The sequence below is a fragment of the Arabidopsis thaliana genome (genome assembly GCF_000001735.4).
Source record: "Arabidopsis thaliana chromosome 1 sequence".
Lineage (NCBI taxonomy): Eukaryota > Viridiplantae > Streptophyta > Magnoliopsida > Brassicales > Brassicaceae > Arabidopsis > Arabidopsis thaliana.
This window is the reverse complement of record NC_003070.9, coordinates 9,367,765-9,393,252: the sequence shown is the minus strand read 5'-3', so window position 1 is coordinate 9,393,252 and position 25,488 is coordinate 9,367,765. Positions and strand designations below refer to the sequence as shown.

Sequence of the window (25,488 nt, the reverse complement as noted above, 5' to 3'; positions counted from 1 at the left end):
AATTCTACTTTCTTCTACTATTTGCTGAATTATTGACTAATTGGAATGTGTTCACTTTCTAATCTCGAGGTTCTCTTGGTTTATATGAAAATGTAGCATACGAATTATTGAGGTAAATACCAAAACGTCCATATCATTTGAAAAGCATGCACTTTTCATTTATCTAGTCACTGAAAATATGGCCTTGTGACCTTTTCCATTTTCATAAAAAGTTCATATAACTTAACGACTTAAATTACAATGCATTTTTATTCCATCAATGAATATTATTACTGCTTTCTTTCTTAGAATATGAAGTCTAAGATAAAAAGGATGGAGACAGCGAAGATAACTTGAGGCACACGGAACGTTGTTGACCTACACTATCACAACCTTAGATTTGAAGCAGTTAAGGTTGGATCATAATAAAATCCGAGAACTGCAAGCTCCGGGAAACTGTATTGATTCTCCAAACCTTCTTCTTCACTGTACTGCGTGTTATCGCTTTTCACCGAACTACCTTCTTCCCCAAGTCTTTTCCTCTCAATAGACTGAGTTTCAAGATTCTCTTGCATTTTCAGCTTCTCTTTGAGAAGATCGACCTGTTTGAATGTGTCATCAAAATTTTGAACAGACTCTTGAAAATAGTGGCTTGTTAATCTATTAAGAAACTGTACCTTGCTCTTGAGGGTTTGGTTTTGTACAAAGAGAATGTCCCAGTCAGTCTTGAGCTTAGCATAGCTAGCTTTAAGAGAGTCACAGTCGTGTTCGAGCTGTTTGGTCTTGTATCTAGCTCTTCTGTTTTGGAACCAGACAGCGACTTGGCTTGGCTGCAGCCCTAGCTTCTCGGCTAGCCAGAGTTTCCTGTCTGGTTCGAGTCTTTTCTCTTCTTCGAAACTCTCCTCTAGTAAACGCAATTGGATCGGTGTTAGCTTCCGTTTCTTGGTTATCTCACGCATCATGTAGCTCTCACATACGTCTTCTTCGTCCATAGTTGCAGTCTCTGTGTTGATCATTGAGCTAGATCCTGAATTAAGAAGAGAATGAGGAATGACACAAATTTTATAGAAGAGAATCTGACCTATGTCGTCACATGAGGTTCTTCAAAGTTCTTGCTATTCTTTTCAAACTCTTTTAAAATGAAAGGACAATCTTTTAATCTGAGTGGTTACATTTTGGGGATGAAGATTCGTCAAAGGTGAAAAAGATGCATTTCAAGAAAATAAAATAAAATAAAATTAGAATGGAGGAACAGAGATATACCATAAAAAGCAGAGTGAGAGCTCGGAGGAAAACAAGAAGAAGGAAACTTATGGCTATGGTTTTGGTTTTGGTTCTGAAACCAAAAGAAAACTTCTGAATCAGTGTCTGAGTTTTCCATTTTTACTGAAAATGTTGGGACTCTTAAGAGTCACTTTTTATAAAGAAGAAATTGTAGAATGACGAAACATAAAAGTTACAAGAGAAAGAAAAAACGATTCCTTTTGCTTGTTTTAGTGTCTGGTAAGAAGAAGGAGACGAATGTGCTGTTTTGCTATAATAGGGATTATACTTGTGGTTAATAATTATTAAGGTGATTGATTTTACATTTTTCCATTCAATAGGTGTGATTTTTGTTTTTTAAATGGTGTGAATGATTTCGCAAGTTGGATTGGAGATGCTCTCTAATCACCTTTGTTGTCTCTATTTATATTGCAAGTGGGCACAATATTTCCTTAAGTGACACAAACAATACATATGTCCTACATTTGACGAAAAAAGAAATTTTAAAAGTGACCCATTCTTTTTTTTTTTCCGTATACATCAGATTCTTTTGGTTTGGTTTTGTGAAAATTGTGAATGTCCAGTGCTGTAAGTATTAGCTTGCTTTTGTTTATTGACGTAAAACTATAGGTCTTGTTTCTCTTGTTTGGGTTGTATGCTATGTGACGGAAACAAATAGAAATTATAAATTTGACAATCCCAAAAATATGTATGATTTAGCATTTCACACCTTGGCGACAACATATCGTGAGGGGAATGAGTGATGAAGTTATAGAGGCTATAAAGCTTTTGATTTCGGAACTAATCAATATAATAAAAACAAAATGAAAAATCTCCATTCTGCCATATCAGATTTTATTTATCACTTCGTATACATATAAAGTGGTAACTATCTTAACATCTCTTTTGTTTTTTAAACTCATCATTGTTTATAACATTTCCTTCTTTTCGTAATTTTCGTGGAGCTTTGTGATCTCCTTGAAGCCTTCCTCTGCTTAAGTCCTTGCTTGCTATTTCTTAGAATGGAAATATCAGCAATTGTTCTTATAAGAAACAAACTAACCAATGCAGACTCTCCGATGGGAATTGTGTGGTTCGAAATTAGGTTCTATTACTGGTTTAGGTTGGGCTACGATATATTTGGGTCCTTAAATGGGGTTTCTGTATTGTAATGGGCCAATCACAACTTTAGGTTTATTTGATTTATAGAAATTTATAATATATATACATTTAAATTTAATCTTATAAGTAATTCTTTCTTGGGTGAAAGTGAAACTATCAGAGGTATTTTAACATTTATTTACATGCATGTATATAAAAAGTGAACAGTTAATATATGGAGACATTTGCCAAAAAAGTATTAATGCTCGACATTTGGCGATTTTGCAAAGCCAATTTACTACGATGAAATCAAGTAGCATGTAATATAACCATTAGGTCTTCACAGTTCACACTAATGAGTAATGACACGTTTAGATTTATATCTTTTGGTCAATTTGGATTTTTTTTTTTTTTGTAACGCATATCCTCCTCTATTAACAGTAAGCAAACTCAAAGCTAAACCTCTTAAATAAATAAAATCCAAAAATGTGCTGTCTCGTCTAGATTCAGATAACAGACTGAAAAACTATTCTCTATTTGTAATATACATTGTCACACTTACGTTGTAAAACCTTATTCTCTCTCTCTTTTTCTAGAAAATTTTGTTATTTAGTTAAAGAAGTGTATTATTGATTATTAGATGTCAGAAAATCTACTATTCTTTAATAATACTAGATCTTAGTGAGTCTACTATTCAGAAAATTCCACGAGATTGCTTACTTTTTTTTATCGAGTCTTGATTAAATTATCATTTTTATGTCTTTAAAATCTAATTACTAATTAGGGTTCTTAAAATCTACTTTTTGTAATTCCGAAAACACCCTTCTTATCACTTATATACTTCAAAAACCCTTACCTTTATTTCTCATCAAAATTTGAGAGAGAAATCAAATGGTGGGTTCTTCAAGCATCTAATATTGTTCTCATTCTAATTATTTTTTGTTGTTGCAATTTTTAGTTGTTTAAGAACAAGACATCAGTTTTGGGGTGCTGATGTTAGTTTCTATTTAGAGAAATAGATATTTTCTAAAGTCTTTTAATTTTGATTATTTCCAAATACAGGAAGTAGAAATGCATGGTGATGTCTCCAAATGGGAAGGCTACGCTGACTGGAGAAACAAAGCCGCCTTGAGAGGCCGTCACGGCGGAATGCTCGCCGCCTCCTTCGTCTTGGGTCAGTCTCAAAATTCCAAATTTACCCCTTTTTCCTTAACTTCTCTAGTCTTGATTAATCTTTTGGGAATCATGTGATTGATTTCTTTTATTTTGCTTTTTCTTGTGTATGTGCATGTGTTTTCAAGCGGTGGAGATATTGGAGAATCTAGCGTTTTTAGCGAACGCAAGCAACTTGGTGTTGTATCTCAAGAACTTCATGCACATGTCTCTAGCCAGATCGTCGAGTGAAGTGACCACTTTCATGGCCACAGCCTTCCTTCTCGCTCTCCTCGGTGGCTTCCTTGCTGACGCCTTCTTCTCCACATTCGTCATTTTCCTCATCTCCGCCTCCATCGAGTTTCTGGTACTTTAATAAATATTCACTTTTCTTCCTCAATCTTCATTTTATGATATTAAAATTAGTCAACCACAAGCTTTAACCCATTCATACTATATATTATAAACCCTAATCATAGTTTCATCATTCATAGTTTCATACTTAATGATCATTTACAACATACACACATAAATGTATGTATTAATTATATCGATACCCAAATCAGTTGACTTTAGAAAATCGTTTCTCACCACCTATGTTGCAAAATCTAACTGACCAAGGAGCGTGCACCGCTTTGCGATGTAAGAAGAGTTTGATTTATTGGGCCCCGCATTATTATCTCCAAGTGGGGCCCGTCGTATTCGTAGTTGTGAATGTCTAGGGTCGCTGTTTTATCTGCTTTGCTTAAATTGTGGCATTCGCTTAATAATGTATGTTATGAGCTGTCGAATTGCCAAATACGTTAATAAAAATTGACGAAAGACAAACATGCTGTAGTGCAGAAGTAGACTTGTACTCTCCGATCCGTTCTTGGTGTTAGTGAATAGTCACCACAGATTATAGGCCTGATCCAACTCATAATCATGATGCATCGTTAGTATACGTATATTTTTGTTGTTGTTGTAAGAGCGTTAATTATATGGGTTTATTATATATTAATTATTATCCTATTTTCATTGTTGATGTGTCAACACCTATGTATGAACTCGTATTATTTATACATGTTATTAACAAAGAAGTGTTTACTTTTCAGTAATATAATAAATTAATTTCGAATATTTTAAAATTAAAAATATACTTAGTAGCTTTTTTTTTTTTTGGACAAAATACTTAGTAGCTAACTTATGTTTTTTTGCATATGTTTTGAATTTTTGTTTAATCTATTTTTCTCTCATAATTTTCTATAACACATAATCATATTAGTCAAATTAATTGAAAAAATCAATTATATGTATTCTTCTTTTTAGTCCTATAGTGTTTTTGGTTTACATTTTAAAATTAAATATGAATTTTATTAATTTCATGTTTATGTCTTTCTACGTACATATACTGATGTACTCAGGGACTTATCCTGCTCACAATCCAAGCCCGGCGTCCGTCCTTAATGCCGCCGCCATGCAAGAGCTCTGCCGCATTGCGATGCGAGGTCGTTGGTGGTTCGAAGGCGGCGTTTCTGTTTGTGGGACTATATCTAGTGTCTCTAGGAATCGGAGGGATAAAAGGGTCATTACCGTCACACGGAGCAGAGCAATTCGACGAGGGCACGCCCAAAGGTCGAAAACAAAGATCCACATTCTTCAACTACTATGTGTTCTGTCTCTCATGTGGAGCACTTGTGGCCGTGACGTTCGTTGTCTGGATCGAGGACAACAAAGGCTGGGAGTGGGGATTTGGAGTCTCCACCATCTCTATATTTCTCTCCATTCTTGTCTTTCTATTAGGTTCGAGGTTTTATAAAAACAAAATCCCTCGTGGTAGTCCTCTTACCACAATCTTTAAGGTAACTTGAAAAAACATGTTTTGAAAAAACATGTTTTCTATTATTATCAGTGAATCATATTTTATTTTTTTGTTTCCTAACATCTCAACAGGTTCTTCTCGCAGCTTCCATAGTTAGTTGCTCGAGTAAAACTTCGAGTAATCACTTTACTTCCAGAGAAGTTCAATCAGAACATGAAGAAAAGACGCCTTCTCAGTCACTTACCAATAGCTTGACATGTCTAAACAAAGCAATAGAGGGGAAAACACACCATATTTGGCTCGAATGCACGGTCCAACAAGTAGAAGACGTGAAGATTGTGCTAAAAATGCTTCCAATATTTGGTTGCACCATAATGCTCAATTGCTGCTTAGCTCAGCTTTCTACTTACTCTGTCCACCAAGCTGCAACGATGAACAGAAAGATCGTTAACTTCAATGTTCCTTCAGCTTCTTTACCGGTTTTTCCGGTTGTTTTCATGCTGATTCTTGCTCCAACCTATGACCATCTGATTATCCCATTCGCAAGAAAAGTAACCAAATCCGAAATTGGTATCACTCATTTGCAAAGAATCGGTGTAGGCTTAGTCCTTTCGATAGTAGCAATGGCAGTGGCTGCTTTAGTCGAGTTAAAGCGGAAGCAAGTGGCTAGAGAAGCTGGATTACTTGACTCTGAAGAAACTTTACCAATCACTTTTCTGTGGATTGCTCTTCAGTATCTGTTTCTAGGATCAGCTGATCTGTTCACACTAGCTGGATTGCTAGAGTTTTTCTTCACAGAAGCACCTTCTTCTATGAGATCATTGGCTACATCGCTCTCATGGGCTTCTTTGGCATTAGGGTATTATCTAAGCTCGGTGATGGTGCCGATAGTGAACAGAGTAACTAAGAGTGCTGGACAAAGCCCATGGCTTGGAGAAAAACTTAACCGTAACAGACTAGACTTGTTTTATTGGCTCATGTGTGTCCTAAGTGTTGTTAACTTCTTGCACTATCTCTTCTGGGCAAAGCGTTACAAGTATATCTCAACTGGTTCAATAAGTTGATATGATATACATAACCTCTTTAATAGATAGAATAAACAATCAATAGAGAAAGAAGATTAGTGATGTCGACTTTGGAGAAAGAACGCCAATAATACCATGAAAAGTTCATAAATTTCTTAATTTCCTGTTATTATCAAGTGAAATTTTTAAAACTTATTTTCAACAAGAGATAGAAAGTGAAATAATATCATATCATATTTTCACTAGCTAATGAAAAATTTAAATAACAATTTTGTGTTAAATGATTTGAATGTGTAACACTATTTATAGCAAGCACACAATTACCTTAAAAAAAAAAAATACATCACATATCATAAAACTCACCAGTGAACTTTGTTTTTCATTATTTGTCAATATCCATTTTACAAGTTCGCCACTCTTATCAATAATAGCAATCATAATCCATTGGAAGATATATAATTTGGTAATTCTTAATTCACAAGAAAATAAAAATAACAGAAAAGATACTTAAACAAACAACATAAAGATACACTCTGTAGTCTGAAAATATTACCTAAAAACACACATATACACAAAAAACTTGATAAACCTTCGTTTTATTAATCATACTTGCTTTTCTGAATCGATAAAGTAAGACTAAAGTATGATTTTATAATGATTGTTTTAGTTTATTATTTAATAAAAATAAAAACTAGATAACATAAGCATCAATTCATTATTATGATTTTTCAATTAGTCGATAATTAGTGTCAAACACTCATCTTTTACATAATGTCTATCCGAATTCGTTTAGATATTAATATATCTATTAGATCAAAAAATTTGTCTTTAAAAGTAATTCTGTTTTGCAAAAATAAGTAATACTCTATTATAAAAAATTTAAAATATATGTCATAATTTTAGTATTTTTATGCTCAATCCGAACCGTCTGCTCCGATTGTTTACCTGAAACTTATACACTTTTTAAAAAAATATGCACAAAATAAATATATTTTACTGGACAGTATGGGATTACTTATATCAATCAGTGAACGAATCTTTTTTTTTTTTTTTGAATTTTATAAGATAATAGAATTCTTTTATTAATTATTAACAAAAGAACATTAATTAAATATTATACACGAGATAGATATATATTTATTGGACATGATGTGCTCAATTATTTAAAATCATTCAACGAATCTTTTTATTTATCAGATAATGAACTTTTTTTGTGAATTTATTAACAAACAAACAAAAACAAAAAACATGATACACGAGGTCTTGGTTTTCACCTAACCTAACTCGGTTTTCTGGAATCTTGTAAACTTAACATCAATTAACCAAAGTATTATACTACCACCCGAATTTTAAAAAAATATATATTGGAACGGAACGAATCAATCTAACTGAGAAACAGTCGGTAACCAATATAACTCTTTTTTTTTTTTTTTTTTTTTAAGGAAACTAATACAACTTGTTTCTCAATATCTTTAGATTACATTTTTTGCCTTTATACAAGAAACACGTCATAATAAACGGTAGGTGAAACTTGGCATATTAAGCGAGAGCAGAGGTGATTTTGGATTTGTACACGTCGACATTGAAAACAATAATATTCGTGAGTAAACAAACAATAGAAAAGGGAGATTAAAAAGATGTCGATTTTGGAAGAGCGCAAATACCATATCGGCGTCATAGGAATCCGTAATCTCGTCTCAACGTCTAATTTGTTTTGTGGTTGATTTTTAAAATTTTCTCCTAAGAACACTAAGCTCAATATGAAACATTCATTGTAAAACAAAATTCATTGTAAAAGATGTCTAATTATAACTTTACATTTTCTGTAAAAAAAAAATGTGGAATATAAAGAATGTAGAATTAAGATATTCAGCAAAAGTAAGGTGATATAATATAACATCTATATATACATTTTTGCAGCCATTTTAACAAATAAATCTTAGAGTTGGACTTATTTACAACCCAATGCCATTAGCATTAATTGTTTTCCAATATAATTAATTTTACTTTAAATTCTTAATTTAAATTGTCAATCACATTATCAATCAAATTTAATCCAAACAAACTTCACATTAATCCCTTAAAATTAGCATAAACGTATTTGTTAACAATATTTTAAAACAAAATTTTTTGTTTAAATAAATATTATTCTTATTAAACGTTTTTTGTTTAAATAAATAAATCTTGTATTTGAACTTATTTACAATGTCATGCTATTGACATTAATTATTTAGAAATAAAAATATTTAATTAACGATTTAAATCTTCTAAATATTTGCTTTTAGAGTTATTATGTCATTACCTAAAAGGCAAAAAATATATATTTTTTTAAATATTATTATTTATATATTTAAACTTTATAAAACATTATTAATATTTAAACTTATAAAAAGTTTAATATATCAAAAAATTTAACATCATTATATAATATATAGTTTAAAAAATCTCAAAAAAAATTCCGTCATATTTTGTGATTCAAAATTTTAAAAATGAACATATATTAACCAATTGGCGAAAAATGTGTGGGTTCAACATCCCGCATCGACTAAAATATTTAGACAATGATTCATAAATAAGATCAACATTAATAAAATAAATAGTTTTTTTTGCAGGATGGGTTTTGCGGGACGGGTTTGGCAGGACGTTACTTAATAACAGTTGTAAACTATAAAATAAAAATATTTTATAGATAGATACAATTTATAAATTTTTATATATACTAACTTTAAAAAATAAATTGTCCCCACGGTGTACCGCGAGTTAAAATCTAGTGCATCTTATAGCTGCAAAAAAAACAGTTATACCATATCTCTACAAGATACTAAAAACTTGTATACTAACAAATATGGGTTAATGTTTTAAAATTGTCCAAGTAAATCCCCTATTTATAGCAAACATACACTCAATCACACCCATAAAAATTATTTTAAGAGAGAGACGAAAACTTCACAAATATCACATATTTCAATCACAAAATACATTTTATTTCCCATGATTCGTCAATCATGTGATCCATTTTACAAGTTGGTCACTCTAATCAACAATTACCATCATGAGAGATAACATATGCTTACATTGTCCCTTCACAGTAAAATAACAACATAAAGATATCGCAAATACACACATGCATATATATGGAAAGATTGCACACAAACACACACTCACATATATAGTTGCACAAATTTGGCATATACTAAGTCGAGCAAGACAAGTCTGGTTCTAGAATTTAGTTGTGAAACGGGTGCTTTCCATTACGTGGTTGGCGTTATCGAGTTCAAAAGCTTCACGTCTATGAAATTCTTTGATCTGCATCACAGTGCATGGCAATGAAAAAAATTCTGAATAAACAAAATAATGCGAAAAAATGCAAATCATTTATTTCGCGATTCTTTCTTACATCAATTACCTCATCAAGCGGCACATCTTTGAACTCTGGAAGAACTTGACGCTGAGTGAATTCAATGTATGAAGCTGGGATTGTTTCAGTTACTCCATCTGCAAATGTTACCGGAAGCCTTTCCGAGATCGATGAAACTTGAAATAGTAGACCATCTTGACTCACTGCAATATGTATGTCCACATTCATTAATCATTTCTATTGAACAACATATTTAAATAGAAACGTTTCAAGAAAGTAACTCATGATGGGAATATAAGTATTAAAAAACCTTTGAGGATTTCTCCGTCACTGTTGAGTTTGAATCCCTTTTCCTCAAGACGCTGTTTGACGAATTTGATGTCACTGAAACGATGTTTGAATCGATGAACCGCAAAAGCAAGATGATTCATTGTGTAGCCGTGGATAAGCGTCCATGCCGCAAATTCGCTTTCTCTGCATCATTCATACATACAATTCCAAATAATTAGCTCTAACCATTAAAATAGTTATAAAATAAAAAAATTTAAAAACAAAAACAAAACTCAATTCTTACTTCTTCTTCTTTTTTTATAAACATTTCAGAAAAAAATAGTGTTCATCTATCATTTTTTTTTCTGTTTAAGTGCTGATCTATCAATTTCTCAAAGCTTTGTTAGAAACTACCATTTTTTTGTACTTGTTCATCAAAACTTGTCCTTAATACCATCGAACCTATCACCCAAAATCTTATTTAATAAATAGTTAGTTACTAAATATGTACTAGTAGAGTAATACAGTATAGTTCGTGTAAGAGTATTCATTTTTATTTATTTAAAATAAATTAATGTATTTACAATTAGCTAGCTGTTAGATTTTGATAGAATGAATTACTTTTCTGAAATTTATCAAGTAAAGATATATGACTATTAATTGAAAGTTAATATATATACTTGGCAAGCTGCTTGAAGTCGGTCCATGTAGGCTTCTCCCATATTAAAGACCCCAAAGTACTAGAAAGAACCGCTTGCTTGCCACCTTCTTGTTTCAAATACTTCCTTATTATCCCCTAATCAATATATAGGACCAACAAAAGCGAAATTAGATATGTTAAAAACTCATAATGAAATTTTTGTGTCTGCGATCAACATATATACCTGTGATTCAGGGCTTAGTTCGTCCACAAGAACCTCAGCTATAACAAGTCGCGGCAAAGGGCCGTTGCCTAGACCGTGACCATCATTAGGAACGTGAACATCAGGTGGAGAAAACCAAAGAACTCGTAGTTTCTTCTTGGGAAAATCAAGTCCACCACCAATTTTATATCCATAAGCCATGAAAAAACTCGACAAGGAGTCTATTCCATAACCATCGACCTAAACTCATAACCCCAAAGAAAAAAAAGTAAAAACAAAATAATAATTTAAACAATTAGTTTCACCAAATCTTGAAGAGTAAAATTATTACCTTTAGTGTCCTGAAAGTGAAGTGGTCGTAGCAGATCTTTTCGTTGTCCAACGACTGAACCAGTTCCCATATTGTCTTCGCCGTCGGGTTCTTCCTTAGGTACGTTTTCAATATATTCTCGAACACATTCCGAAGAAATATTTCACTTTCTCCCTGTTAGATGCAGATTGTGTATTATCGTAACAAAAGATATTTCTCCTTCAAAAAAAATATAAATTTGAGAAAGAACCTTGAACGATGAACTGTGAGGCAAGTCGAAGGAACCCATGTTTGAGTTGTTTCTGAGAAATGAGCCGTTTGCTTTGTTGTTCTTATTTATTCTTGCTTATACTTATAAATAAAGGTTGGTGCATACCCCAAAAAAAAGGAGAGAGAAGGAGTCACTTAATTATTAGTATTTTAGTTTTTTTTTCTTGACGCATAGTCGCTCCGCTCACGATGATTAGCTGCGCAGGTAAGGACTAAATTTATATAAAATCGTTCAGCAAACGAATCTTTGTCTGATTCTATATTTATTTATATCAGTACTCAGTAAGAAAAACCAAGTGAAATGTTTCTCTTACTCCCTCTTATAGTTAGATCATGGATTATCGTGATTTTTGTTTTTGTAAATCATAATTAGAGAAAAAATTTAATTATGAAACGTTTGGCAAGTCAAGAGAACCGTTGCGGGACGATGCTTTAAGTGTACGAGAGAAACACAGCTTTGTTTGGTTTTTCTAATATCTTATCGTAAATTCGTATTTTATACAGCTAGAAAGAGTGGGAAAAAAAGCCAAGGATCAATGATTGCTAACGACAAGAATATAATTGGACTTTTCCAGAGCTAGTGGGGGGTAAAAACTATATTAAATGAAATAAATAATTTTTGGTATGTAACTATTTTGATCACTAATATAAAATGATACAAAAAGTTGATCCTTAAACCAACTTTGGAAATTGCTAAGCTACTAATTAGTAGACCATCTTCAATGATGTATCTTAAATGTATCTTAGACTAATATCTTAAAATTAAATTCTGAAAAATAAATCAAAACAAATTAAAAATTAAAGACTTGCTTCTTAGCTAAGAGGTTTTTATGAGTGAAAAAACAGTTACATGTCATGTTTCAAAATTTTATTGTAAATAATTGTTAAGATATTTGGTTAAGATCGAGGAATGCGATGGTCTAAAACACATAATACAACTGTTAGACTAATTTAGATCCAAACTATAATTATAAACGAATAATAGCTAAATGAAAAGGTTAAGTTCTCTAAGATATATTAACTACGTAAAAACACTTAAGGTTAACAACACAAAAAAAAACTAACAAAAGACAATGTGATGTCAGTTTCTCTACGTGAAACACCAAAATCCAATAATGCAAAAAGAAGAAGACACTAAGGTAAATGAAAGATTGGGCACGTTGGTCTTCAACCCCAAGAGGTGTTACGAGTCACCAAAATCAAGTGTCACGTTACTATCAAAAGATATTACATGCAAAAACACCACAAATACCACACCCCACCATGACACTTTGTTTTCCATTATTCGTCGGTAACGGGTAATATTAAGTTATACCGTCACTTCACAACACAAGAACAGAAATATCTCACACACAAATTGTCCAAATAAGATACAAAACATTTTAATAGTACGTACACATACTTGACATATTGAGCGGAACAAAACAAGCTGGTTCTATATTTACGCTGTGAAACGGGTGCTTTCCATTATGTGGTAGGCGCTAGCTTGCTCCAAGCCCTCGCGTCTATGAAACTCTTTGATCTGCATTACAACGGAAATATATAAAAATGTCTAATTATAAAAGAATTCGATTAATGTGAATTGCTTCTTACCTCATCACACGGCATATCTTTGAACTGTGGAAGAACTAGACGTTCAACGAACTCAATGTATGAAGCCGGGACGATTTGAGTTACTCCGTCTGCAAATTCAACCACAAGTTTCTCCGACATAGCCGACACTTGTAACAGTAGACTGTCTTCACTCACTGAAATATTTTTCCATACAACTTAAATAATGGTTATAGAATAGAACCAATCTAAATGAAAGATGTCATGTGAAGAATAAGTAAAGAAAACCTTTGAGGACTCCTCCATCCTTGTTGAGTTCGAAACCGTTTTCTTCAAAATACTCTTTGACGCATTTGATGTCGCTGAAACGGTGTTTAAGACGATGAACCGCGAAAGCAAGATGGTTCATTGTGTAGCCGTAGACAAGCGTCCATGCGGCAAATTCGCTTTCTCTTCATCATTTATAAAAATTTACAAAACTCAAAAATTAAATTAGCTAACCATCAAAGATACTGTGTGATTATTGATTATAAACTTAGAACATATACTTGGCAAGTTGATTGAAATCGGTGGATGTTGGCTTCTCCCAAATTAAAGACCCCAAAGTACTTGAAAGAACAGCTTGCTTACCACCTTCCGGTTTCAAATACTTCCTTATTATCTCCTAGTTAACCAGAAATTAGGACCAACAAAAAAGTTATTATGTATTATTAAAGACTCATTATAACAACATTATGTTTGTGATCACTAATACCTGTGACTCAGGGCTTAGTTCCTCCACAAGAAGCTCAGCTATAACAAGTCTTGGCAAAGGGCCATTGCCAATACCGTAACCATTATCGGGGAAGTGAACATCCGGAGGAGAAAGCCAGAGAACTTGTACTTTCTTCTTTGGAAAATCAAGTCTGCCTCCAACTTTATATCCATAATCCATGAAAAAACTCGCCAGGGAATCAATTCCATAACCATCGACCTAAACCCATACACCCCCAAAGCAAAAAAGAAAAAATCAATTTATACAATCAGGCCGGCCCCAAGTATTTCGGGCCTAAAGAAAAATTAAAAAATTTGAGCCCACTAACAAATACACTGGTAAAATAGAAAAAACAGGTCTCAAAAATTGCTGACATAAAAGTATAAAATTAAAACCATTTAGCGCTTATACTTTTAATTGATGCCGTTAATGTTAGAAGATCTCAAGGATTACAAGATGAGCTTGAAGAAAAGTATATATTTGCAAAGGCATCAATTAAAAGTATAAAACCACTTTTTTAATTGTTAAATAGGTAGATTTACTATAATCGTATTTGCAAAGAACTTGCTAATCAATATATTTGACCAATTTGTTAAGGTTTTAGATCCTCCTGCACACAATTTCACCAAATTTTTGAAGAGTAAATTCATACCTTAAATGTCCTGAAAAAGAAGTGGTCGTAAGAGATCTTTTCGTTGTCCACCGACTTAACTAGTTCCCATATCGTCTTCGCCATCGGGTTCTTCCTCAAATACGTTTTCAGTATACTTTCAAATACATTCTGGAGAAAGGTTTCACTTCCTCCCTGATAACAACATAATTAGTGTGTTATAGTGATGAGTAATTCATTTGATTTTTATAAATATAAACTGAGAAAAAAACCTTGAACGATGAAGCGTAAGGCAAGTCAAGAGAACCCATGTGTAGTAGGAATATCTTTGAGATCTTTATGAGAAACACAACTTTTGCTTGATTCTTCTCTTCTTTATCTTAAATTCGTAATTTATAATGCCAAGGGTCACAGTGTCAATGCTTCACTATGATAACTTGCGTACAAGGATTAATTGTTTTTTATTGAGCTAGTGGGGAAATCATTCTTATCAAATAATTGAGCGAACTACTTGCATCGAGAATTTTGGAAACATTATCATATCTTCATTTTGGTCAAATTTGTATCATAACGATAGTTGTCTTTCATTTTCTTGTTTCTTGCCTTTTTGCCATCTTGGTCAACTTTGGTGTTTAAATATTAGAAAATTTTGATAACTTTCAACTATTTACATTTTTCAACTAAAACCACCGAGTATTTTCCCTATCTACATGGTAGATTGTATTTTGATTATTACTCCAGTTTCGTTTCCCTCTTATCTATCTTTGGTTTAATGATAGATCCAACCAAATATGTTCCTTATTTTTGTTTCTCACTTGTGTGCTTCATAAAACTCTTATCTTCTCATTGGGTTTCCAGATGATAATAACAGTAAATGGGTGTTTGGTTATGTCCGACTAGATCAGTCAAAAGATGGCTATCATACAAACTATCATAAACTTAACAAATTTCTCAAAAGTGTAGCATTATTACGGAATTAAGATTTTAAGCACGTATTATTAATCGTGATGCCTTCAAAATTAGTGGGATAAATTAAATATTTTTGGTAGTATATGTTGATGATACCTTATTAAAGAAAATCATTCTTCAAAAAATTACTTTAGTACTATGAATTATGAATAATAAAACTGTAGTCTAACATTTTTCTGCGTACAAACAAAACATTCTTAGACTTGTGTTGGTTTGGCTTCCTTATAGAATATAATAGACGTCGTTTTATAATAAAAGAAAAAATAATTTATAATTTGCTTAAGAAAAACAAAGTTAATGAGAACAAGGACTCAAAAGAAGATAACATTAAGAAGAGAGGTTTTAAATGAAAAAGAAAATTCTCTATTGGTGTCACTCTACTCAACAATGGTCAATAGAGAGTTAACGTAATTCAAATACACAATTTTATGCATGATCCTAATATGTATAAAAATAATACATTGTTTTTCCCTCAATGAATAGGAATATACACAATTCCTTCTTCAAATTGGTATTGGAAGTAAACTCCTATAAAAAAAAATCCATAAACAAAGAATGTATGCATTCGCCATTAAGAAATATAAACTATACATAATTCTCAATAATCTAAGGTATTTTAGACTGTAACAAGAAAAGGTCAAACACACATACATACGTACGCCCTGATAACATCGTAATCTTCTCTTCGTCGGAAGCTTCTTTCAGCAAATCTCTTCGAGGACTCTTACACTCATGACATCCCCTCCTTCTCCCTTCGCTATTTCCCCTGCAGCCGCCGTAGCAGCAGATTTGCCTAATGACCCTGACCTGACCATCGTTGGTTTCTTGAAGTCACCAGATTCATTACCACTCTATCTCTTAATCGGAATGATCGTTTACACCGTCTCTATTCCACTACTGCAACTGCAGGTTTAGGCAGAAAACAAAACCCTTGAAGAAGGAGATTTTGAAGTCTCTCCCGAAATTAACATTCTCGCAGGAATGTGGTGTGAGGTTATGTAATAGTAGATGTGTGATATGTCTTGAGGATTACATGGTTAGTGACATTGTGAGAGTGTTGCCACATTGTGGACATCAGTTCCACGCTTTTTGCATTGACAAGTGGTTTCAGTTATGCTCCACTTGCCCGTCATGTCGCGGCATCCCAGTTATTTATCACCCTCTTTTAAATGTATTGATCCAGAAATAGTTGATTATTTAACTCTGTACATACATCTATGGAAACACCATAAACTTTTAACCTATTAACCACTTTTATTGCAAACATGCATCACATGATTAGGTATAATATAATTATTCCCCACATGTACTTTATTTTAAATTGCGTCAAAGTTCAAAAGTGGACACTACACATGTCAATAAACAAACTCCAATTCGAGGAAAAACCTCCAAAGTGCAAACCAAAATATCATAAGACCCAAGTTTTGGGGGAAAAAAGCCAAACCAACGAATAGATGTAAGAGAGCATTCTACGGCTCACGAGACCATTTGTATAAGTAAGAGTTTTGTTATATACATCCCGCAAGCCAAACCGCCATCAGGAAAACTTCCATATCAACACTTAGCTGAAGCAGCCCTGCATTCACATTTCCTTTATCACACCTCTATTATATCAACATATGAAACTCACAAGACAGAGACAGTGAAGCAAAGTGACCAAACCTTGATAACAATGGCCTCGACTTCACATTCACTTTACTCAAACTGATTTGTTTCACTGTGGTTGTCACCTGTGTGCCATTGCTTTTAAACAGCTCTTCAGCCAAGTTTTTCAGACCCTGAAACAGATTGGACGAAATATTGTTATCAGCAAGAGAAGAAGTTTCCATTTATTTTGTTAGAATAGTGCGAACAATCACGTTAAATACAAGCAAACGTGACTTCTTAAATAAATAAAACAGAAAAGACACCTTAGTTTCAACATCTGCAAGCAAATTACGAGCCCTCTGGTTTACAGGAAGCTGAAGCTGTTCCTGTAAGATTAAGTTAATTGCTTTGTAAGATAAACAACTATACAATATATTTGCACTGCAAAAGTTATAGATATTAAAGAAAAAGGGATTAGAACACTTTTAGGTTTTAACACCAAAAATAGACATAGTCATAACTATGGAGAGAAATAGGGAGATCAATTCGATTTTACATATCCCATATCTGAATTACCATTTCAGGCAGCTTTGTGCTCTTGCCTCCAAAATAGTTATACAAGTTTAGCATGAAAACATTTGTGACATCCTGCCACCAGAAACAGAATTAGAATCAGTACTGAGTTACCAATTGTTGGTGATTCTCTGGGTAATGATGCCTGCTTAATAGAACATAAAAGATGAATGTACCTGCTTGTATTCCAGCGTGTCCAACTTCCCATCCTGCAAAACAAGGTTAAATGCCAAAATAATTAGGAGATATACTAAAAGGAGTGAAATGCCATAGAGAAGGATTCTGATTCCTTATCTAATCTTAAAGACTGAATGATTCACAGCTGCAATCGCCTTAATCATGACAGATGCAGTAAAGCACATGCCAATTGAGTGTGAAAGAGAAGAAAACTATTGATATTCAGCATTGCTTATATATGGCATAACAAAATAAAACTAAGACTCACCAGTCCAGTAATCAAATTATGCAATGATTCCAAATCCATCTCAAGTGAGCTGATATTCTCACGAGCAGAAATAACCTGTGTAGCATAACCACAACCACATCACGTTCCAAAACTGTTCAAGACACTACAGATGCATAACAATGAAAGCCAATAGCTCTAATCATAGGAACTAAAGAGAAGGTAAACATCATCATTATCATACCTGGCTATTGATTTCCTTCGAGAGATCGATCTGCTTTTCTACCTTATCATCCAGATTCTGAATCCTTTGTGTTAAATGCCTTTTCGCAGCCTGACAATCAACCAATTAAGATCCAATTTTAACCCTGCAGCTTAATATATCACCAGAAACACCATACACAAAGCAACAAAAAAAACTCACCGCAAGAGTCTCAGAAACTTGCTCCAGATTCTTTGTCAAGTTAGCCACTGCAGCAGCCATGTTGGCTTTTGTCACATACATAAGGTCAGTGAATGAGAGTCCCTAATCAGTGAACAATCACAAACAGTTTTTAGTTCCCTTACAACACTGAAATCTCTTTTCAACAAAACAGCAGAATTCACAAGAGAAGAGATTGAAAACTTAGTAATCCCACCTTCCACCACATATAACCATATCCGAGAGCTCCCAATGCCGCAGCAGGAACAGCAAGGGCTTGTAGGTTTGCTGAAAAAACAAGAGAGTCTGATGAACACACACACACACAGAGACACACTTAGCAAAACTATTTGAGTAGAAATACAAATCCCTAATCTTCACATACCACCAGAAACTCCATTCATGACCGTTATGTGTTGCTGCGAAGCTAGCTGTCGAATCTCCATAGCCAACCGGCGAACCTTCTCACCAATATTGCAAAAGATATCAATACCATCCCTCACCAATATTCCTATATCCAATGAATATGAGTTTATGTACCTGTGCAGCTATAGCATCAGAAACATCAGAATCTCCCTCAGACCCTTCTCCAGATTTCTCCATTCCCTTCACCAAACTCTATCGAAAGCACAAATCAATTAGTCAAAAATAAAAAAATCAAGGAGAGAAACAAAAAAAAAAATGCATAGAATCAAAAAAGTACCTGCAATTCACCCAACAAATCCGACAATTTTCCATTCTTCATCATGATCGTACCAGTGTAACCTTGATTCCATCAAATCGAAAAACGTATCAGGAGGATATACAGATCCCAATTAGCAGTAAGTAAACGAGCGAGTTAGATTGAGCAGAGAAATCAAAGTGAAGTACCTGCTCCGGCTAAGAGAAAGATCCTGGATAAGCCAACTCCGGCCTGCATCGCCATAGCTCCGACTATTTTTACACCGCCGCCGACGACTTGTCGAGCTTTGTCTCAAAAATCGAATTTAATTTAGGTATTAAGAAGACGAACTCATGGTTTATTTTTCTTATTGCATTTTTTTTTTAAACGTGCTAGTGCAATTTACTTGGAAACGACGTCGTCTCGAAACTCAATTTCAACCGCCTCAACTCGCGGCGAGAAAAGCCACATCGCCGGTGATTGACTTGAACATTACGTAATTTTAGTGTCGCCACGTGGCAAATTCCTTTTTTGTTTTTAACAGACGTAATCATATTGATAATCTTGTTAAATATTTTTTTTAGTAATCATAATTTAATAAAGTTTATCTCTTTTAAGTTTATGTAATCAAATAAATGTCGGAATTTTTTTCTGCTAAGAAACAAGTTAAATGCAATGGTTTAGAATTGGATTGTAACAGACCAAAAATGGATCATAAATACCTGAAAAAGTCTAATCTCAAATAATAATTTCTATGTTAACATAAACAAAAATGGTTTAATGTGGTTATGGGAGCTTAAGAGTGTGACCATCTATCCATTTTATTGCTCATAATCCTTCTTTTCTTGTTAGCCTTGTTCTTTGCAGCTAACTTGAGTTTCTTCTTTGCATTTCTCTCAGGATGTATCACCGCCATTAGCTTCTCCTCTCGTTTCCTCTTCTCTTTTTTCGCTTCCTTACTCTTTTTGATTTCGCCTTAAACTTGCACAAACATTTGACTGCCTAAGCTCTTGTCTCTTATACTATTAGATTGTATATAGTATTCCGGTTTGATTAGATTGGTTTAGCTATTTAGAGATTGTACATTGGTTTAGATGGTTTAGAGTAATTGTATATATACTCTCATTGTAACACATTTATTCTTCGAGGAAATAGAAAATCATTCTACAATTCTCTTTGTTCATGATTTCTAATATGGTATCAGAGCATTTCCTCACACAAATCTGGTGATTTTCACCATCGTTTCTTCAATTTCTTCTTAATCACACCTTTTCTGATCTTCTTTCTTCTCCGATTGTCTTTCCGCGACCTTGGATTTGAAGAAAAATGGTGAAGAAGGGAGGAAAAATGAAGACTCGCGGTTCTACACCTGATGATGAAGGTTCAGCTGTCAGATCTGTTCGTGAAGCAGCAATCCTTGAAGATCAGAAGCTCACGACACTGAAACAACAGCTAGCTCAACGATCGGACGTTTATGGTGGAAATGGGTTTAAGGTTTCTGACTCTGGTGAAAACCCACTGCTCCTCCATTCCTCCGATCATCCAGGTTTATCTATTGTAGCTCATATTCTGGATGGTAGTAACTATAACAGTTGGTCGATTGCAATGAGAATTAGCTTAGATGCGAAAAACAAGCTGGGTTTTGTTGATGGTTCTTTGTTGCGACCCTCTGTTGATGATTCTACTTTTCGGATCTGGAGTAGATGCAACAGTATGGTGAAGTCATGGATTCTTAATGTTGTGAACAAGGAGATTTATGACAGTATCTTATATTATGAGGATGGTGTTGAAATTGGATTGATTTGTTTACTCGTTTTAAGGTGAACAATTTGCCTAGGAGGTATCAACTTGAACAAGCTGTGATGACTCTTCAGCAGGGCAAACTGGATCTCTCTACATACTTTACGAAGAAGAAGACCTTGTGGGAACAACTTGCTAACACAAAGTCTCGCAGTGTAAAGAAATGTGATTGTGACCAAGTGAAGGAGCTGCTAGAAGAGGCAGAGACAAGTCGAGTGATACAATTTTTGATGGGTTTGAGTGATGATTTTAACACTATTCGGAGTCAAATTTTCAACATGAAGCCACGACCAGGGCTTAATGAAATCTACAATATGCTAGATCAAGATGAAAGTCAGCGTTTGGTTGGGTTTGCTGCAAAATCAGTTCCAAGTCCAAGTCCAGCTGCTTTTCAAACTCAAGGAGTTCTCAATGATCAGAACACTATTCTACTAGCTCAAGGTAACTTCAAGAAACCAAAATGTACTCATTGCAACCGGATTGGCCACACTGTGGACAAGTGCTACAAAGTCCACGGGTATCCTCCAGGTCATCCACGAGCCAAAGAGAACACTTATGTTGGAAGCACAAACTTGGCTAGTACTGATCAGATTGAGACTCAGGCACCTCCGACTATGTCTGCCACTGGACATGAGACTATGTCTAATGATCACATCCAACAACTGATCTCATACTTAAGCACTAAGCTCCAGTCCCCTAGTATCACTTCATGTTTTGACAAGGCTATAGCTTCAAGTTCAAATCCCGTACCTTCTATCTCACAGATAACTGGTACATTCCTTTCTTTATATGACTCTACTTATTATGAAATGTTAACCTCTTCTATACCTATTGAAACTGAGTTGTCTCTTAGAGCTTGGGTTATAGATTCGGGGGCTAGTCATCATGTTACTCATGAAAGGAATTTATACCACACTTACAAAGCCTTAGATAGAACCTTTGTTAGACTCCCTAATGGCCATACGGTTAAAATAGAGGGCACTGGTTTTATTCAACTCACTGATGCTTTGTCTTTACACAATGTTTTGTTTATTCCTGAATTTAAATTTAATCTTTTGAGTGTTAGTGTTTTAACTAAAACTTTACAATCTAAAGTGAGTTTTACATCTGATGAATGTATGATTCAGGCTCTTACCAAGGAATTGATGCTTGGCAAAGGTAGTCAAGTCGGCAACTTATATATTCTGAATCTGGATAAAAGTCTTGTTGATGTGTCGTCTTTTCCTGGTAAGTCTGTATGTTCTAGTGTTAAGAATGAATCTGAAATGTGGCATAAACGTTTAGGTCACCCTTCTTTTGCAAAGATTGATACTCTTTCTGATGTTTTGATGTTACCTAAACAAAAGATTAATAAAGATTCTTCTCATTGTCATGTTTGCCATTTATCAAAACAGAAACATTTACCTTTTAAATCTGTGAATCACATTCGTGAAAAAGCTTTTGAATTGGTTCATATAGATACTTGGGGACCGTTTTCTGTGCCAACTGTTGATAGTTATAGGTATTTCTTGACAATTGTTGATGATTTTAGTCGTGCTACTTGGATTTATTTACTTAAACAGAAATCTGATGTTCTCACTGTTTTTCCTTCATTCCTGAAAATGGTAGAAACTCAATATCACACTAAAGTTTGTTCAGTTAGGTCTGATAATGCACATGAATTAAAATTTAATGAGTTATTTGCTAAAGAAGGAATTAAAGCTGATCATCCATGTCCTGAAACTCCTGAACAAAATTTTGTAGTAGAGAGAAAGCATCAGCACCTGTTGAATGTTGCTAGGGCTCTTATGTTTCAATCTGGAATTCCATTAGAATATTGGGGAGATTGTGTTTTAACAGCTGTGTTTCTTATTAATAGATTACTCTCACCTGTTATAAATAATGAAACTCCTTATGAAAGACTAACTAAGGGAAAACCAGATTACTCTAGTCTTAAAGCCTTTGGGTGTTTATGTTATTGTTCTACTTCTCCTAAGTCTAGGACTAAGTTTGATCCTAGAGCCAAAGCTTGCATATTTTTAGGCTATCCGATGGGTTATAAAGGGTACAAGCTATTAGATATAGAGACATACTCAGTTTCTATTTCTCGACATGTCATTTTTTATGAGGATATTTTTCCTTTTGCTTCATCTAATATCACGGATGCTGCAAAAGACTTCTTTCCTCATATTTATCTCCCTGCACCAAACAACGATGAACATCTGCCTCTAGTGCAATCATCTTCCGATGCTCCTCACAATCATGATGAGTCATCATCCATGATTTTTGTTCCTTCTGAACCTAAATCAACTCGACAGAGAAAACTGCCTTCCCATTTGCAGGACTTTCATTGCTATAATAATACTCCTACTACTACTAAAACTTCCCCTTATCCATTAACAAATTATATTTCTTATTCATATTTATCTGAGCCTTTTGGAGCTTTTATTAATATAATCACCGCCACAAAATTACCTCAAAAATATTCTGAAGCTAGGCTGGACAAAGTATGGAATGATGCTATGGGAAAGGAGATTAGTGCATTTGTGAGAACAGGTACATGGAGCATATGTGATCTTCCTGCTGGGAAAGTTGCAGTAGGTTGCAAATGGATAATCACTATCAAATTCTTAGCAGATGGAAGTATTGAACGTCATAAGGCGCGTCTTGTAGCTAAAGGTTACACTCAGCAAGAGGGCATTGACTTCTTTAATACTTTCTCTCCTGTGGCTAAAATGGTTACAGTCAAGGTTCTTCTTTCACTTGCACCAAAGATGAAATGGTATTTACATCAACTTGACATTTCTAATGCCCTTCTTAATGGTGACCTTGAGGAAGAGATATACATGAAGCTGCCACCTGGATATTCAGAAATACAAGGTCAGGAAGTCTCTCCTAATGCTGTGTGTAGATTACACAAATCTATTTATGGTCTCAAATAAGCTTCCCGACAGTGGTTCATCAAGTTTAAAACCACTTTGGTTAGTCTTGGATTTGAGAAATGTCATGGTGATCATACTCTATTTGTGAAAGCTCAAGATGGATTCTTTTTGGTGGTTCTGGTTTATGTTGACGATATACTTATTGCGAGTACTACAGAAGCTGCATCTGCTGAACTAACTTCGCAACTGAGTAGTTTTTTCCAGTTGAGAGACCTTGGAGAACCAAAATTCTTTCTTGGGATTGAGATCGCCAGGAATGCAGATGGAATATCCTTATGTCAACGAAAGTATGTTCTTGACTTGTTGGCTTCTTCTGATTTCTCTGATTGCAAACCCTCCTCCATCCCCATGGAACCTAATCAGAAGCTCTCTAAAGATACTGGAACTTTACTTGAAGATGGTAAACAGTATCGGCGAATTCTTGGCAAATTACAATATCTCTGCTTGACAAGGCCTGACATCAACTTTGCTGTCTCGAAGCTTGCCCAGTATTCTTCTGCTCCAACTGATATACATCTTCAGGCTCTTCACAAGATTCTGAGATACTTGAAAGGTACTATTGGTCAGGGTCTCTTTTATGGCGCTGATACAAACTTTGACTTGAGAGGTTTCTCAGATTCAGATTGGCAGACTTGTCCTGATACTAGAAGATGTGTTACTGGTTTTGCTATATTTGTGGGTAATTCTCTGGTTTCTTGGCGCTCGAAGAAGCAAGACGTGGTCTCTATGAGTTCAGCTGAGGCTGAGTATCGTGCAATGAGTGTTGCTACTAAGGAGCTCATTTGGCTGGGATACATCCTCACAGCTTTTAAGATTCCTTTCACACACCCTGCATACTTATACTGTGATAATGAGGCTGCTTTACATATTGCGAATAATTCTGTCTTCCACGAGCGAACCAAACATATTGAGAATGACTGTCACAAAGTCAGAGAGTGCATTGAAGCAGGAATTCTCAAGACGATATTTGTCAGGACTGATAATCAGCTCGCTGACACACTAACCAAACCTCTATATCCGAAACCTTTCCGGGAAAACAACAGCAAGCTTGGTCTTCTGAACATTTATGAAGCTCAAGCTTGAGGGGGGCTATTAGATTGTATATAGTATTCCAGTTTGATTAGATTGGTTTAGCTATTTAGAGATTGTACATTGGTTTAGATGGTTTAGAGTAATTGTATATATACTCTCATTGTAACACATTTATTCTTCGAGGAAATAGAAAATCATTCTACAATTCTCTTTGTTCATGATTTCTAATATATATTGTCTCTTACATCTTCCGCTAGCTGTTTCAATTCATCTGTGATGACTTTTCCGGTAAATCCTTGGCAAACTTTGTACAACGGGAGCATGATTCTGAAGGCGTATAGGCGACAGTCTTCTTGATTCAATTGTGAGGCAAATGCTTTGTAGACGTTGAAGACTCTCATCTGAAGAGAGTCCATATTAAGAGCTATCAAGCCCATTCTTTTGAGCAAACTTCCAATCAATACATTTTTCACATCGTTTTCACTGTGTTGGCCTGAAGAAAGAGCCAGAAAATTAGACTTTCAGGTTGCACTGAGGAACACCACTTGCTCATCATTGTCAAGACTGGACCAGAATTCTATTGTCTCTGTTTTTTTTATTTATATTGATATATTTTTTTAAGTAACGATGTATGGTTGATTTTAAAATTTTGAATATTTTATCTGTAGTATACTGTTGGTCGATTTTTTATAGTTAAATTTTTTAAATTTCAAGTTATATTTATTTTGTTAATATTGTATGCTTTTTTTGTATTTTTGGTTGTATAATTGTATTTTGATTGTTCATTTTAGGATTTCATTCGTGATATACTTTT

At 34.2% G+C, this 25,488-nt stretch overlaps 6 protein-coding genes and 1 pseudogene across 13 annotated transcripts; 3 read left to right on the top strand and 4 right to left on the bottom strand.

Annotated features, from left to right (window-relative positions):
* Positions 1-64: 64 nt before the first annotated feature.
* On the bottom strand, positions 65-1,644 carry ATHB54 (Homeobox-leucine zipper protein family). Of its 5 annotated transcripts, none has more exons than NM_001198174.2 (3): positions 1,243-1,644; positions 657-1,006; positions 65-581 (listed from the first exon to the last, which is right to left on the bottom strand). In NM_001198174.2, exons 1-3 carry the CDS (start codon positions 1,358-1,360, stop codon positions 366-368), a joined length of 684 nt encoding a protein of 227 aa, NP_001185103.1. In that variant the 5' UTR covers positions 1,361-1,644; the 3' UTR covers positions 65-365. The 5 variants fall into 5 exon arrangements, with proteins under 5 accessions (NP_001185103.1, NP_001322132.1, NP_001322133.1 ...); NM_001332739.1 differs by having other exon boundaries at positions 96-581; positions 657-982; positions 1,061-1,644; NM_001332740.1 differs by having other exon boundaries at positions 96-581; positions 657-1,139.
* Positions 1,645-3,210: 1,566 nt separating this feature from the next.
* Positions 3,211-6,560, top strand: AT1G27040 (Major facilitator superfamily protein). 3 transcript variants are annotated; one of them, NM_102466.4, is made up of 5 exons: positions 3,211-3,237; positions 3,406-3,517; positions 3,645-3,862; positions 4,899-5,336; positions 5,428-6,560. In NM_102466.4, the coding sequence occupies exons 1-5, from the start codon at positions 3,235-3,237 to the stop codon at positions 6,358-6,360; spliced, it is 1,704 nt and encodes a 567-aa protein (NP_174024.2). In that variant the 5' UTR covers positions 3,211-3,234; the 3' UTR covers positions 6,361-6,560. The 3 variants fall into 3 exon arrangements, with proteins under 3 accessions (NP_174024.2, NP_973919.1, NP_001322135.1); NM_202190.1 differs by lacking the exon at positions 3,211-3,237 and having other exon boundaries at positions 3,339-3,517; positions 5,428-6,469; NM_001332738.1 differs by lacking the exons at positions 3,211-3,237; positions 3,406-3,517 and having other exon boundaries at positions 3,526-3,862.
* Positions 6,561-9,192: 2,632 nt separating this feature from the next.
* Positions 9,193-11,726, bottom strand: AT1G27030 (uncharacterized protein). The gene is made up of 7 exons (NM_102465.3): positions 11,373-11,726; positions 11,144-11,296; positions 10,834-11,052; positions 10,630-10,745; positions 9,990-10,153; positions 9,728-9,882; positions 9,193-9,627 (listed from the first exon to the last, which is right to left on the bottom strand). Exons 1-7 carry the CDS (start codon positions 11,409-11,411, stop codon positions 9,541-9,543), a joined length of 933 nt encoding a protein of 310 aa, NP_564270.1. The 5' UTR covers positions 11,412-11,726; the 3' UTR covers positions 9,193-9,540.
* A 736-nt stretch (positions 11,727-12,462) lies between these two features.
* Positions 12,463-14,849, bottom strand: AT1G27020 (plant/protein). The gene is made up of 7 exons (NM_102464.4): positions 14,580-14,849; positions 14,350-14,502; positions 13,698-13,916; positions 13,492-13,607; positions 13,232-13,395; positions 12,986-13,140; positions 12,463-12,914 (listed from the first exon to the last, which is right to left on the bottom strand). Exons 1-7 carry the CDS (start codon positions 14,616-14,618, stop codon positions 12,834-12,836), a joined length of 927 nt encoding a protein of 308 aa, NP_174022.1. The 5' UTR covers positions 14,619-14,849; the 3' UTR covers positions 12,463-12,833.
* A 912-nt stretch (positions 14,850-15,761) lies between these two features.
* AT1G27008 (uncharacterized protein) lies at positions 15,762-16,465 on the top strand (the record flags this gene model as incomplete). Its single annotated transcript, NM_001198173.2, has 2 exons — positions 15,762-16,185; positions 16,355-16,465. Exons 1-2 carry the CDS (start codon positions 16,009-16,011, stop codon positions 16,463-16,465), a joined length of 288 nt encoding a protein of 95 aa, NP_001185102.1. The 5' UTR covers positions 15,762-16,008.
* On the bottom strand, positions 16,425-19,368 carry AT1G27000 (GRIP/coiled-coil protein, putative (DUF1664)). Its single transcript, NM_102463.4, has 13 exons — positions 19,131-19,368; positions 18,964-19,025; positions 18,801-18,878; positions 18,646-18,721; positions 18,478-18,548; positions 18,264-18,365; positions 18,084-18,173; positions 17,882-17,956; positions 17,613-17,645; positions 17,440-17,511; positions 17,187-17,249; positions 16,939-17,054; positions 16,425-16,852 (listed from the first exon to the last, which is right to left on the bottom strand). The coding sequence occupies exons 1-13, from the start codon at positions 19,183-19,185 to the stop codon at positions 16,831-16,833; spliced, it is 915 nt and encodes a 304-aa protein (NP_564269.1). The 5' UTR covers positions 19,186-19,368; the 3' UTR covers positions 16,425-16,830.
* Positions 19,369-20,072: 704 nt separating this feature from the next.
* On the top strand, positions 20,073-24,722 carry AT1G26990 (annotated as a pseudogene; the record flags this gene model as incomplete). The annotated part of the gene is made up of 1 exon: positions 20,073-24,722.
* Between the last annotated feature and the right edge of the window lie 766 nt (positions 24,723-25,488).

What these genes read in the sequence shown, in the direction of transcription:
- AT1G27000 (NM_102463.4), bottom strand. Translation starts at nt 19,185, where the DNA reads ATGGCGATGCAGGCCGGAGTTGGCTTATCCAGGATCTTTCTCTTAGCC. An exon ending in CTTTCTCTTAGCCGGAGCAG is followed by an intron (nt 19,026 to 19,130) that starts GTACTTCACTTT and finishes GATGGAATCAAG; the next exon opens with GTTACACTGGTACGATCATG. An exon ending in GCACAAAGCTGCCTGAAATG is followed by an intron (nt 17,250 to 17,439) that starts GTAATTCAGATA and finishes TTAATCTTACAG; the next exon opens with GAACAGCTTCAGCTTCCTGT.
- AT1G27020 (NM_102464.4), bottom strand. Translation starts at nt 14,618, where the DNA reads ATGGGTTCTCTTGACTTGCCTTACGCTTCATCGTTCAAG. An exon ending in AACTAAGCCCTGAGTCACAG is followed by an intron (nt 13,608 to 13,697) that starts GTATTAGTGATC and finishes CTGGTTAACTAG; the next exon opens with GAGATAATAAGGAAGTATTT. An exon ending in GGATGGAGGAGTCCTCAAAG is followed by an intron (nt 13,141 to 13,231) that starts GTTTTCTTTACT and finishes AAAATATTTCAG; the next exon opens with TGAGTGAAGACAGTCTACTG.
- AT1G27040 (NM_102466.4), top strand. An exon ending in CGCCGCCTCCTTCGTCTTGG is followed by an intron (nt 3,518 to 3,644) that starts GTCAGTCTCAAA and finishes TGTGTTTTCAAG; the next exon opens with CGGTGGAGATATTGGAGAAT. An exon ending in CTCTTACCACAATCTTTAAG is followed by an intron (nt 5,337 to 5,427) that starts GTAACTTGAAAA and finishes ACATCTCAACAG; the next exon opens with GTTCTTCTCGCAGCTTCCAT.
- ATHB54 (NM_001332741.1), bottom strand. Translation starts at nt 1,360, where the DNA reads ATGGAAAACTCAGACACTGATTCAGAAGTTTTCTTTTGGTTTCAGAAC. An exon ending in CTCTCACTCTGCTTTTTATG is followed by an intron (nt 1,007 to 1,242) that starts GTATATCTCTGT and finishes TTCTTAATTCAG; the next exon opens with GATCTAGCTCAATGATCAAC.
- AT1G27030 (NM_102465.3), bottom strand. Translation starts at nt 11,411, where the DNA reads ATGGGTTCCTTCGACTTGCCTCACAGTTCATCGTTCAAG. An exon ending in CTCACAGTTCATCGTTCAAG is followed by an intron (nt 11,297 to 11,372) that starts GTTCTTTCTCAA and finishes TGCATCTAACAG; the next exon opens with GGAGAAAGTGAAATATTTCT. An exon ending in TCACTTTCAGGACACTAAAG is followed by an intron (nt 11,053 to 11,143) that starts GTAATAATTTTA and finishes TTATGAGTTTAG; the next exon opens with GTCGATGGTTATGGAATAGA.